We start from the raw sequence: 13245 nt of genomic DNA, 5'->3' as shown, positions 1-13245 counted from the left end.
TACCGGGGCTTTTTCACAAGAACCACGAACAAGCGACTGCGAGAGCTACGATAGCAATCGGTAACATTCATTAGGCCAACTCTTGAATAACTCAAACCGTGCCTCTTACACGGAAACGGCATGACATACATCAGCGAAAAAGACGCCTTCAAGGCGGATTACCCTAGCCTTTCACGTGAGGCGGATATCCCAGTGGACAACACTGAAGAAAAGACGACAGATCCTAGCCCCCCAGAGCCCGAAGGCCCAAAGCCTTTAGAAGGGGGAGGCTATGGCGGCAGCAATGATGTCGAGCGAAGCGCCCCTATTGATATCCCGAAGAAGGAGGAGGTTAAAATAACAGTCAACGAAGATACCTATCATTGGGAATAAATAAGCCTTGCCCTCGGCTACCTATATAGGGCAGAAAAAAGTACTGTATAATTATAGAATGGAGACCTCGGGGTAAAATTATGGGCTTTGGGAACTTTAGAAGGTATTGATGTACGATGTGGAATAGACTGCGAACCCCTAGACACCACGAGACAGCCGCCAAGTAGATAGGCAGGTATGATGGGACAATGGATTAAGAAATTATATATTAAATACAAATAGACTTCTGAGCTCCCGATGTGAAATATCTAAGCGGAAAATTAGATCCTTGATAGAAGGTTCGCGTCTGAGTTCACGAGGTTGAGGCTCGATTCATCAGACCCTTACCCCTATATCTACGACTCGAGTAATGTAAGCAAGTTTTATAATCATCCACTCAGAATATATAGGACCTCCCATCGATATATACCGGCAATATATAGCCCATCGCTGAACTAATACTTAAGTTCTCTTCAGGGGCTAGGTTAGTTACTTAGGTGTCGTCAAAACAGCCCTCTTGTTCACCAACACCACCACAGTTCGAGAAGCCCCCCCCTATGTTCGAGAACACCCCACCTGTCCCACCACAAGTACCTAAGAATGCTAACAACATCTTCGTATCGTGTACTCACCATGATACAAATAGAAGTGAAAGGGACCTCCCCAATAGAATCCCTTTCTTTCACCCAGACGATACAATCCATCCTATCAACCAACCAACCAATCACAAAATAGGAGACTGACTCACTGTCTAACCGTCAATAAACCAAACCCTTTCCCCATACCTACCAAAAAAAAGCAAACCAACCATGGGCCGACAACACCGCGGCAACCTCGCCTCCCGCCTCCTCTCCTGCGTCACAGACGCCCTCCGCCCCCAGCGCGCGCAGCGCCGTCCCCGGCGCTCCTCTCGCCGGCACCACCACCACGGGCGCTCGTCCCCGCACACCTACCACCGGACGTCGTCCTCCGGCTCCTCCTCAACAGAGTACTCGCACTCGGAGCGGCGGCGGCGGCGGGCGATCCGGCAGAGCCGGTTCGCGGGCCCCGACGCGATGCAGCTGCGGCGGCTGGCCTCCAGCCTGTGGGCGCGGGGCGCGCGCCTGTCGGACGCCGACCTCTTCCAGCTCGCCGTGCTCGAGCGCGTGTACTTCGACCGGCCCGAGCGGCGCGGCGGCCCCCGGCAGCGGCTGCGCGGGGGCTTGGCCGCGCGCCTGGCCAGGATGCACGACGTCTGGTGGTTTCTGGGCACCGATGGGCTCTTTTGGAAGTCCGCCGACCGGTGGGGGCAGGGGCGCGACCTGGTGCACGTGGTAGATGTGCTCGTGCCTATCGGTATACGCATAAAAGCGCAGCCGTATCGGCAGTTGAACCTGAGGTAGATAGAAAGAAGACTGAGGAGGTGAGCGAGTGCCGTAACCTACCTCGCTATGTAGTATCTAGGTAGGCGAGGTAGGTACCTAGGCGAGGCCTAGATCTTTCGAGCCGAGGAGTTGCGTGTTTGTTTTTGGCTATGACTGGCATCTTCCCAATAGTTATCGGCCTGTTTGTCTGTTTGTTTACCTCGACTTGTTTACATAAGTTATAAAATTTCCCTCATCGAACACTCTTTCATGGAACGTAAGATTAGGTACCTAAGAACTTAGGTAAGTACCTAGAATCTACCTAAAAAGGTAGGATTGTGTCGTAGTTTGTTGATGTTTAAGATAGTTGACAGTGAAAATAAGATCGATATCAAGATTCATAGTTGCTGGTATCATCGTGCTTAATCCTAATTGCCCACCCACCCACCATGATTTCATAGAGTATAGCTGGGGAGAATCCAATCGGGCGTGTGATTCCGCAGATCGTAGAGCCTACTTATATCCATTCTATTCTATAACAATTCTATTAACGGCAGCAGGTCAACAAAGAAATTGACTTCGAACGTGATCTTGTATAAGCACAGTTTTCTTTTATATTCATTAGAATTGTCAATTTGTTCTCCAAAGGCTACACAACCATTATGGGGCACGAATAATCTATAGTAGTAGACAGCATTGCCGCAACTGAAAGGAGATATCTACACAGTACATTAGACTGATTAGGTAGTGGTAAACTCATCGTTCAATGTTCAACTAAAACTCTTTTGAGGAATAGAAATCTATCCGTCCAATGCGCGAGGTTTGATGCATTCACAATCCTTTCCCTAAAGACAGCTCACCCCTTTGTCGTTTTCTGCTTCATTGCCGTTTCTCTTTCTGCTGCTTAGTCCCTGAACATAGCCCAGGGACAGGAAAAGCCTCGACAAATATATCCCCTGTTGCATTTCAGGGAGCTCGAATACCGTACCGGGTTTATCGGGAAACGAAACGAAAAACAATTAGTATGGATGAAGCGTAACCCCGGATCGAACCGATGACTATCCCCCCCTTTCAAGAGTAAAGAGCGTGATCACGTGATTCATGCCTTCGTACCGTATTTGGCCTCTATGGAATTCAGAGAGCCTCACTGAAAGACCCCTCCATTTATCAAAACAGTGCCAACGCAATTAACTCCAGTCCAGAACACCCAGGGATGATGAATTGCGAATAGGGAGGCGAATACAAGCTCATGGGCGCCTGTCTGCTCCTCCGAACCGGTCTCTAATCCAGTTAAATGGTCCACTAGCTGAGCCCCTTCCATCGCGGTTCCTATCACTCTGTGCTGAACGACGACTTGAAGGGGATGGGCTTCGGACTCGAGATGGCTGTGCCGAACCGGAATGTGTCGGGGGGGAGTAATGTCGCTCAAAGGGGTTGCTTGGTACGGATCTCATACGACTAGGGGCACCAGGTCTTCTATAATGAGACGAATCTCGAGACGGACCAGGTTGTGAGTTTGGCATGCTATCAGAACGATCGGCAGCCTCGCCATCAATGGCTGCGCGACATATGGGGCAGGTATTATGTTGCTTTAGCCACAGGACGACACACTGTTCATGAAACCAGTGCTTACACGGCAGCACAACGGCCTCGTCGCCCACTTTTACCTCGTCAATGCAGATGGTGCACTCACCCTTTAGCTCCGGTCCCAAAAGCTCCTCATCTAAAATTCTCTTTGGTAGTTTAGCGATGGCTTCTTCTGTAGCCGGTGCAGGCGCGTTTGACTGTGGGTTCGCTTCCATGAGATTCGTGATAATGCTGTCTAGCGCCTCTTGAGTGTAAACGGCATCACCATGGACCATATGAGGATTAATAAGGCTACCAATGAGCTGACTTAATGCCCTAGTAAAGTCAGCAGGTTGGCGGGCATTACCATCACCCCCAATCTGGTTCGGTGAATGAGGATCGTCTAGGCCTGGAGGGCCTAAGTTTCCCATAATATTTCCAAAAACCCTGCACTATGAGTTAGTGATGGGCGAGTCACTGAGGGGACCTAGAAGTAAGCATTACATACCTTTGAAACGGGTCGTCAAGGCCCATTCCAGCTCCAGGCTCTGGTCTAGCACCAATGCCAGAGCCGGAGCCGGAGCCGGAGCCAGAGCCAGAGCCAGAGCCAGAGCTAAGACCGGGACCAGAGTCCGAACCAAGACCGGATCGAGTTCTCCCACCGGTGGTGAAAGTGAAGGTATTGACACCGCCAGTGAAGTTGGGGCCAGAGAATCGCTGTACCGTAACTCGTTGAGCTGGGCTAGCAAACAGTGTGTCGTGGCCGGATCGACCGACCATACCAGGGCCACCAATATTCCCTAATAATTCCGTGAATCTACGTATTATCTGGTCCGTATTATCAGGGGACACTCGCGATCCGCTTCTAGGATCTTGGCGGTCGGGAGATCGATAGATTGCTCTTTGACCCAACAAGCCTCCTGGGCCATGGAATAGGTTTTCCTCAAAATCATCATCTTCGAGATCTTCATCGGAATCGAAGCGATGCTGATGGCGGCGGCGGAGGTGCTCTATGTCGGGAAACGAGTGGTCGGCATTCATCTCTCGGGGATCATTGCTGGGGTCAACCTGATAGTTGTTAGTTAATGAATAATGAAATGGCAATAAGCTTCAGCAGCCTTACAATCTCTGTACACTGGTTCATGCACCTAGGGCAATCTAGGGTGTCTGGTCGATCATCATGGAACCATTCATGTTGGCATTGATGGCAATAAACAACTTCGCGACCGACGGTCGCATCGAGGCGATAATTTCTGGACGCCATCTGGCCTTGCCTGGACTGATAGTAGGCGGCAAGGGCAGTAACTCCCAGGCCAACAGCAAGGCCCGCAGCTCTAAGCGCTCGAAACGCCAGACTGAATCGATCAATAAGTGAGATCACAGGATGATCGCCTGGTTATTTGGAGTTGTGTGAGGGCGTCGGTGATAAAAACCCGGTCTCGAGGTAGGTTGGGCGAGATGATGAGGGGCTTGAGTAATAAAACGATGAAAGAACTGGTTGAACAAGGTTGGCGTTGATCAGTTTAGAGTGTATGTAACCGTCGCGTTGGGCTACTCAAATATCCCGGCAAGGCAGATCTTGGACCTGTAAGGTTGAGCTAAAACCACAACGGCGGGAAATCCGCTAGAGGTGGTAGAGTTCAACGCCAGCTATATGTATTATATCATTTAGCGCCTGAGGTACCTAGTAGGTGTGTACTTAGGTCAGGTAGGTACTACACATGTAGTAACCTTGGAAGTGTGTAGATGAGTAGGTAGGTATGTAGGGAAGAGACGTACGTACGATATTAACGCGGCTTGCCTTGCGATCTATCTACTTAGCTAGTAGGGATCTTGACAGGCCTAATGACAAAGCGACAACACAAGTAATATTCGATTAGTATCGGAAGAGTCGTAGGGAAGCTCGGCGAATGACAGCTCGAATCGATATCCAGTAAGAGAGCGGCATGTGAGATTCGGAGTCTAGCCGCACTTGTATTGTACCAAGGTCTATCTTACCAAGCTTTATAATGTCTTGGAGGATGATGATGATCCGGCACCTGGTAGTCGATTTGAATCAATAGTACGTGTATCGATATTAATGTAGGTAAATTTAGGAGTAGGAGTAGGTAGTTATGAATTGAGTTGCATGTGGATGGTGCGCATCGACAAGCTTCCACGTTGGAAAGTCAAGGTCATCGGTCGGTTGTTTGCCAGTTGCTCCGGTGTGCTTTCGTCATTTATTGCTACATTAGGTGGGAAATGCTTAAGAGCTGCGGGGCAATTATTACACACATGGCACCTACCTAGTCCATAGTAGTACTAGTCAATAGTAAGGTCAGTAAGGTCAGTACATCCATGGTACACGTCTCAAGCTAGGCTACATACAGACTCGCAGCATAGCCACAAATCCACATGCAGCTGTCAACATCATTGATTGAATTGCACGATTCACTGTGCAAGTTCAATGTTAGTGGTGTGGCGTATCATCTGACTCAGCAAAGGGCTTCCAAGGTTCAATGTTCTACATAGCAATGTCCTTTTCTTATTTCTACCAGCTTCCGTAACTTGCTGGATCTTTTGGCCAAGAGCTGTTCACTGTCATGATAGGTGTACGAGGTTGCATGGATATTTCCTGGAAAAGCCCCTTTTCTTAGCCTCAGGCAATATTATTGTAGAATAACAATAGGATGATAATAGACTCCGACTGTACACAAAAGAATAACCCTCGATGGATATAGGAAAGAGGTCGTAGGCTCGGATGCTCTTAGCGTTTGGAGTACAAGAACTAGCAGCTTCAGGTAACTCACTGAGTCACATGTGGCCGGGTTGACTAGGTAAGAACTTGCCTACCTAGGTAGTAGGGACTATTAAGTGCTCAAGGATAGAATATAGAACAGAGTGGTGTTGTGACAATAAAACCCCGGAATATCACGGTTGTCATGCCGAGATGTGATGCTGCCATACAAGATTCCCAACCCCAGCGACCTTGTTAATCCCTTCGCTCATGTTTACCATCCGGACATGTCTTCGCCTCCTAGACAAACAGCAACGTCATACATATGTGATAATAGGGATATGCTCCCCCTGACTCCAAGCCGGCGCAACGCTATCATATTTTCAACAGCGCCATATTAGCGACTTCTTATAACGCATTGCCCAGCACAGAGACTTCCTCTAATAAGGCTTACGACTGACTTCTATCGCTTCTTGCCCCGGAAGAGAATTCCGCCAACTACACCGGCCGCGATGGCAACCCCGCTTATGATCGCAACGCCCATCAGACCCTCTTTGGTTACTTTGTCGTCGATCAGTCGGCGTAGGTCTGCGGCTTGATGATTTGCCGGCTCCTTATCCAACAATAAATCATTGTAGCGCCTCGCCTCCCCATAGTTTCCGAGCTTGTAGTTAGCCAAGGCCAAGTAGTAAAGACATTCGCGACGTCGGTCGGGTGACACTCGAAATATTTCCGAAAGTAGGCGCACACCTAGCTGTTGGTCGCTTCGGGCGTTGGATTTAATGAGGCCCTGTATTAAAAAGATGGTAAGTAAGTGGGCCATGGAGGAGCCATAAGCTCTTACGAAGTTGGTGTTTTAGGTAGACGCACCCATGCGTAGTTAAATTTTGTTTGGATGCCGGCCATCTCGCCCTCTTTTTCATATTGTGTTCGTAACGTCTCGAGTTCTGGTCCCCTTAGCGGGCTATTCAAGTGAATGTTAGTTTTTCAACTGCAAGAAATCTTGTCATAGGATGATTCCATACGTTTCCGCGTCAGCGGCATCTAAAGGCAAGAGAAGGGTTGTTAGTACATGATCTCGACCACCTGGGATGTGCATACTTACAAGGTAGCGCCGTCATCTTTGTTAGAATATTCTTCGATTATATTACTACCCACTGGTGCGCAATATTTTCTTGGGTATGTAGACAAAATTCGGTGGGGGTTTGAAACCTGATATGTATTAGGAATACGGGTTTCTAGAATCGTCGTTCTGCAAGGCAAAGATGAGATAAACCGAGGGGAACTGGAGCTAATGACGATAGAGTTCAAGTTGGTACGATCATGGATGTCTAACTGTGGCGGGAGCTCTCAAATCACCCGTTAGTCAGTGGCAGTGTGGCGCCAATGACGCAGAATTATTACTAGCCTAATTACTAGTTACTAGGTACTAGGTAGCGTGGCCTGTGAGTACTTTGTATGTACCTAGGTACTCTTATCCGCTTCAGTCATGTACCTAGTACATTGATAGGTAACTAAGTATTTTAATCCTTATCAGTCGTCCTGGTGATATCGTGGTTTGTTTTGTCTACGCCGTACTAGTTACCACTTTCGGCCCGCCATTCGATCGACATTGAATTTGAAAACCACAACGTGCATTGAAAACGACAGAGACATTCATGATTCAGATAAGCAAACTTATACTTATACAAATCGTCAACATTATATATACAACCACCAGAAACAACCCTTCTCATTAGACACATATATCATCCAATCCCAACCATCACAATGCTTCTCGACGAAGATCCTGCCACTGTACGACACATTCATTTATTTACGATGCTTGCCTTAAAATTTCCATAATTCGGCAGTCACTGACATACATCACGCAGCTCATCCACCACACAATCCACAACTTTAACATTGCGCCCGACAAAACCGCCTGCTCCCGCATCACCGACTCCCTCTCCACATTAAGCCAGGCGCGCGAGCTTAGAATCAGAGATGCCGAATCATCGCTAAAGAGTAACGAAACCCTTTTCCCCTCGTGGAGGGCGAAGCCTACCCACTCCGTCTGCATGCATACTAACGCAACCTACCCAAAATGAATAGAACTCGCCCGCTCCCTCCATACTCTCCAATCACAGCATGAGGAGCTAACCTCGACACACTCCTCTTCCGCCCACGCATCCGAGATCTCGCGCCTCGACACGCAAAAGTTCCGCATCGCGAAGGCAGTGTCCGACCTGGAGATGGAAGCAGAGCGATTGTCGTCACAGCAGGCCGACCTAGCGGCGCGCCTCCAAGAGCTTGAGCTACAAGGCCTGGAAGGATCGCCGGACGACAAGCGGAGGGACCCCGTGGACGACGAGGTCCTGCTGCGCCTCAAGGTGTACCGAAGCCTAGGGATTGATCTGGAGCGCGACGAGAAGGATGGCGAGTTCTCGAGGGCCATTGTGCGGAATGATCGCAAAGGCGATGTCCACGTCATAAACATGGATAAGAAGTTTTCCCGCTTCTTCTACGCCAACTACTTCTGGCAGACGCTCTGAATTCGGGGCATTGTTGGGCTGCTTGTTTGAACATGGACGGGACTTCAAAAGTCACTGCAAGGCGTTGGGAGTTACTCAATTATGGAATATCCATGATTTCATTTTTTTTAGAAGACTTCTAAGTCCTTCATCGACGGTCATAATACGTCAAGCTGTAATACATGGCAATAATGATCCCTCAAAATTAAACAGATAAACAAGTTTGGTCCCGTTGTCCGTTAGATTTTGAAACTTTTGCCAATCCAGACCGAAATATCCTTCCATACCTAATGCCCACCAACATATATATCCGAATAAAAGTGCCTAGATAGTATTTACATCCGCCACGTCTCTTTCATATCCGATAATTCACTATAATGCTTTGTCGGTCAATATCCTAGTGTCGACTCTTCTTGATATGCCTACCATCCAATAAAGGAAAATGGTCGTCACCGTCGACCTTAAGAAAGCTCTGTGGCCGGCTATTTGTTGGTGTTCTCGATCTCGAACTGTTAGGGGATGGATGTAGTTTTATTCCCTCGGGGCTGCGGGTGGTTGGTGCATTTGCCCCTTTCGCGTAAATGCCCAGCCCACTGCTTGTCGATGGTACGGCGCCTCCACTTTGTGATCGGACGTGATGCCGACGGTCGAGGATCTCAAGTCGCGAATTGAGGTTGTACCACTGGTCATTCTCCGGGGAATCCGCATCAGCGCCTATTCTGTCGAGCCTCCACCCACCAACCCCTTCAAAATCCCTCTCGAGCCCGATGCTAGACGTTAGAGCAAGTCCGTCAAGGCCATTGGCTGGTGTCACAGTGCCACTGCTGATGCTACCTGGTCTCATACGCCGGCGATGATTTCGGGCCTCGGGAGACGATGGCGGCGAGGGTTCCTGGGAAGCCGATTGGGAGTCCGACGGAGTCTGGCGTGATGCCATGTACCGGGCCTGCGTGGCATGGCCAAGTAGCACATAGCGCAACGTTTCGAGTCCGACGTCGAAATAAACGAGGAACAAGCGCAGAAACAAGACCATGAAGGCCATAATAGTCGTAAGTCCGGCACATAGGGCAAGTGGGAGGGCAACGCAAAAGAGGAATGGGAAGATAAATAACTGAAGAGGGTTTAAAGACGCCATCGAATCCCCCCTTGAACTGGTATTGCGGCTACAGGTTGTCTTAAAAGAGGGTTATTGGAACCGCTTGAAAAAGGATAATTGAAAAACACGGAAATTTTATATCGGATCACATTCTCGTCGAGGTTTGGGGGTCTAAATTCGATGGCTTTGGCCACAGTCTCCTTTGGAAAGCTTTGGGGGCGGTAATGGGAAAGTTGACGGAGAAAAGGAGATACAGGAGGAGCAATGTATACGACGTATGCGATGTATGTCGAGGCAAATGAAAGAAGCTCGAAGCTAAGACACTCTATTCGTAGTCTTAGTATGTGATAGGAAGTGGTGTAGCAAACTTTCAACGGGCCATTGTAAAGTTACGAAAGCATTGATCACATGGCAACTCTTCACATGCCGAATTCGCAATAACTATGTACTGCCTACATAGTACCTAGTAGTATACCGGCATACATGCATGTACTTTCATTGTTCATAAGCACAACTTGTACATCAACATGTATGTTACATATGTACGTACTCCTCCTACTACTAAGTACTATATGTATGTGAAAGTGTCAAGTGTATATGCAATTCCTAAAAATACCCTAAATACCTACATAACTGGATACCTCCATTGTACCAAAATATCCAGTCTAAGAGCTAGGGGAACTATATTGCGAACGTTTGTAACATCACGATGGACGATAATCGTGCTATAGATAAAGTGGCTCTGGCCCGTTCTGATCTACATACCCTCCCGTTAGAGTCCGCCTTGCCCCGGATTCACGGAGCTGTGGAGGTGCTGGGTGGGTACCCATACATACGTACATGATCAGTACTAGGTATGCATTTACTATCACTGTCTATCAGCACTGGCCCGCTCTATCTAACAAATAAGCACTCGTTCTACCAAGTTATCTGCCTAGAACGTCTCCAAAAAATAAAAATAAAAGGTAACGTCGAGCTAAGCCTTTTCATGCTTCTGCCTCATTCTATTAGTCTCTCATATGTACGTGAGTCATAACCACTGTATAGAAATTACTGGCCCGAATTCAGAGTTAAACCCAATGGTTTTGTTGAAGTCGAACTCTAATAATAAGTTGCAGTGCTTCGGATCTCTGCTGGATTGAAAGACTTTGTTTTAAAGACACTCACACAATGTGCCAGCAACACTTAGGGGAAGTTGAACCAACCTCCATACTTGGAGTGCCAGCAGCGCAGAATCAAAATGAATCGGATTCTGCTTTGGAGCCCTTCCCTTGGGATGCTGGGGTATTCGACGCCCACTGCCACCCAACTGACACAATGGCATCAATAGCAAGTATTCCGAGCATGAAGGCACGTGCTCTCACCGTCATGTCCACACGGGCTCAGGATCAAGATCTCGTGTCAGACGTAGCCCAACAGCAAGGCTTAAGTAATCGGGATATTGATATCTCATCAAGTTCATCTACCAATGGCCGAGTAATTCCCTGTTTTGGTTGGCATCCATGGTTTTCCTACCAAATCTACGACGATCAAAGCCCGACACTTTCTGGAACGGCACCTGACAAAATATCACATTATGATGCCGTACTCACCCCGTCACCTTCGTCAAAAGATAAATCATTCAGCGAGGGCCTACCAGATCCGCGACCCCTTTCCGAATTTCTTAGTGAAACTAGGTCTCGGCTGGAAAAGCACCCCTTATCTCTTATCGGTGAGGTTGGCTTAGACAAAGCATTTCGGCTTCCTCAAAGCTGGACCTCGGGTTATGAAGCTCAACGCGATAATGAGCTTACCCCCGGTGGTCGGGAGGGGAGACTATTAAGCCCCCATCGAGTACAAGTAGGCCACCAGGCTGCAATCCTCGAGGCTCAGCTGCGTCTCGCGGGCGAAATGGGTCGTGCTGTCAGTGTCCATGGGGTACAAGCCCATGGTGTTTTATTTGACACAATAGCCAAGTTATGGAAAGGTCACGAGAAAGCAGTTCAGTCGAGAAGACAACAGAAACGAGTTGCAGAAGGGGCAGAGGATTTCTCAAGTTCTTCCGAGGACGAAGAACCTAGCACTGGAAGGAAAGCAAAGAAGACCGGCGCAAAGCCGGAGCCGAAGCCATACCCACCACGGATCTGCTTACACTCTTTCAGTGGTCCTGCTGAGGTTATCAAACAGTATATTCACCCTTCGGTACCAGCCAAGGTATATTTTTCCTTCTCAACCGTAATAAATTGGAGCACAGGAGGTGGAGACAAGGCCGAGGAGGCAATCCGTGCTTTACCAGTTGATCGAATACTAGTTGAGAGCGACCTGCACACGGCCGGGGAGCAGATGGACCAGTACCTAGAGGAAGTATGTAGAAGAATATGTGCGATCAAGGGATGGGGCTTGCGGGAAGGGGTCGAACAGCTTGGTAGGAATTGGCAGGAATTTATATTCGGATAAGCTCTAGATACTTAGGTACCTGCTTATTGAATTTTCAAGTGCTAGATCTTGACTCAAAGGTCAAGCCCAATGGGATATAGTTATCGCAGTCACTCGAATAAGGGTCGGTAAATATTTTGGGTAATAGTGTGCGAGTTGGTGAAGGTGTGGATGGATGGATGGATGGTAGGATGGGCTTGAATGGTTGGTGGTTTAAAAGATTAAAATTGGGAAAAACAAGGATAAAAGTGGAACATAACCACATGTACCTCTGTATCAACATTGAAGGTTGACTTCGAACAGGGGTTCAACGTTTTTAGAGTATTGCACATGTAGGTATGCAAGATTCATGAAGTCGAACGGAAATTGCTTTTGACGTTATACGCATATCTTTACATGTACTACTAGTAGTAGAATATTTAATGGTATGTAACTATTCAAAGTTGGAAGTAACTATGCTGTGGTACAAAGTTGCTGCATGTGTTATTGTAGTTGGAAGTCAAGGATATGATGTACTACTAGTACTTCACGTTGAATAACTAGTAACGAACTTGAACTTACTTAAGATAAGCACAGGCTTGGAATCCACTTTCATGTGCCTGCACTAAATTTGCCGCACGAAGGCACGCCACCTACACACTTTCTAGAAGCCCAGCCGTTTTCCCATTTGCCCATTTGTCCATTTTGCTCTCCTCGTCTTCCCTGATCCTCTTGCACCCACCGCACCCGGTCTTACTTACTAGTACGTGCCCGAAAGTATGTATTGATTGCTACCGACTGAATACCTACACACACTCCGATTGAACCCTCGTGCTTTAACGGCTAACGGGAACACAAGCATCCATCATCTTGATGCATTGAACACATCCTACAGCCCATAGTGCCGTTAACGTCCCACAGACCACAGGAAAATCCTTGCTACTACTGCATAGGGCCGTCCTGTCACAGCCAGCCCCTTCACCCCCTTACTGACCCTGATTAGTATACATAGGTAGTTTCTCTATCTACCTATTATCTGCCTACCTAACCTAGTCACAACTGACTGACGACTGGGCGCTTGATACGTCAGTGTACCTTGTATACATCCTGATCATCCTTCTGAGTCCCGACACTGCTGGCTTTAAGGTCTCAACAGTGCTCGTCTACGGTCTAGCAACTCTCTATTGTATGCAAGCGCCTGACCCACGCGGGGACTGACGAGATTCGCGATCCCGTGAATTCATCTTATAGTACCGCTCCTTTCTA

The 13245-nt window shown here is 48.1% G+C and overlaps 6 protein-coding genes across 6 annotated transcripts; 3 read left to right on the top strand and 3 right to left on the bottom strand.

Annotated features, from left to right (window-relative positions):
* Positions 1–1160: 1160 nt before the first annotated feature.
* On the top strand, positions 1161–1733 carry GGS25DRAFT_517004 (uncharacterized protein; the record flags this gene model as incomplete). Its single annotated transcript, XM_049263311.1, has 1 exon — positions 1161–1733. One exon carries the CDS (start codon positions 1161–1163, stop codon positions 1731–1733), a length of 573 nt encoding a protein of 190 aa, XP_049121488.1.
* Positions 1734–2203: 470 nt separating this feature from the next.
* Positions 2204–4938, bottom strand: GGS25DRAFT_36281 (uncharacterized protein). Its single transcript, XM_049258142.1, has 3 exons — positions 4384–4938; positions 3769–4328; positions 2204–3707 (listed from the first exon to the last, which is right to left on the bottom strand). The coding sequence occupies exons 1-3, from the start codon at positions 4522–4524 to the stop codon at positions 2942–2944; spliced, it is 1467 nt and encodes a 488-aa protein (XP_049121487.1). The 5' UTR covers positions 4525–4938; the 3' UTR covers positions 2204–2941.
* A 763-nt stretch (positions 4939–5701) lies between these two features.
* GGS25DRAFT_470511 (mitochondrial fission 1 protein) lies at positions 5702–7276 on the bottom strand. The gene is made up of 4 exons (XM_049259251.1): positions 7082–7276; positions 7002–7020; positions 6847–6940; positions 5702–6766 (listed from the first exon to the last, which is right to left on the bottom strand). The coding sequence occupies exons 1-4, from the start codon at positions 7095–7097 to the stop codon at positions 6440–6442; spliced, it is 456 nt and encodes a 151-aa protein (XP_049121486.1). The 5' UTR covers positions 7098–7276; the 3' UTR covers positions 5702–6439.
* A 470-nt stretch (positions 7277–7746) lies between these two features.
* Positions 7747–8510, top strand: GGS25DRAFT_517001 (Spc24 subunit of Ndc80-domain-containing protein; the record flags this gene model as incomplete). The annotated part of the gene is made up of 3 exons (XM_049263310.1): positions 7747–7773; positions 7851–7983; positions 8071–8510. The coding sequence occupies 3 exons, from the start codon at positions 7747–7749 to the stop codon at positions 8508–8510; spliced, it is 600 nt and encodes a 199-aa protein (XP_049121485.1).
* Positions 8511–8671: 161 nt separating this feature from the next.
* GGS25DRAFT_36226 (uncharacterized protein) lies at positions 8672–10100 on the bottom strand. Its single transcript, XM_049258138.1, has one exon. The coding sequence runs from the start codon at positions 9622–9624 to the stop codon at positions 8887–8889; it is 738 nt and encodes a 245-aa protein (XP_049121484.1). The 5' UTR covers positions 9625–10100; the 3' UTR covers positions 8672–8886.
* Positions 10101–10518: 418 nt separating this feature from the next.
* On the top strand, positions 10519–12398 carry GGS25DRAFT_470504 (hydrolase). Its single transcript, XM_049259250.1, has one exon. It carries the CDS (start codon positions 10756–10758, stop codon positions 12019–12021), a length of 1266 nt encoding a protein of 421 aa, XP_049121483.1. The 5' UTR covers positions 10519–10755; the 3' UTR covers positions 12022–12398.
* Positions 12399–13245: the final 847 nt, after the last annotated feature.

This window comes from Hypoxylon fragiforme, assembly GCF_022984875.1.
Source record: "Hypoxylon fragiforme strain CBS 206.31 chromosome Unknown GGS25scaffold_1, whole genome shotgun sequence".
NCBI lineage: Eukaryota > Fungi > Ascomycota > Sordariomycetes > Xylariales > Hypoxylaceae > Hypoxylon > Hypoxylon fragiforme.
This window is presented reverse-complemented; position numbering and strand designations above follow the sequence as displayed.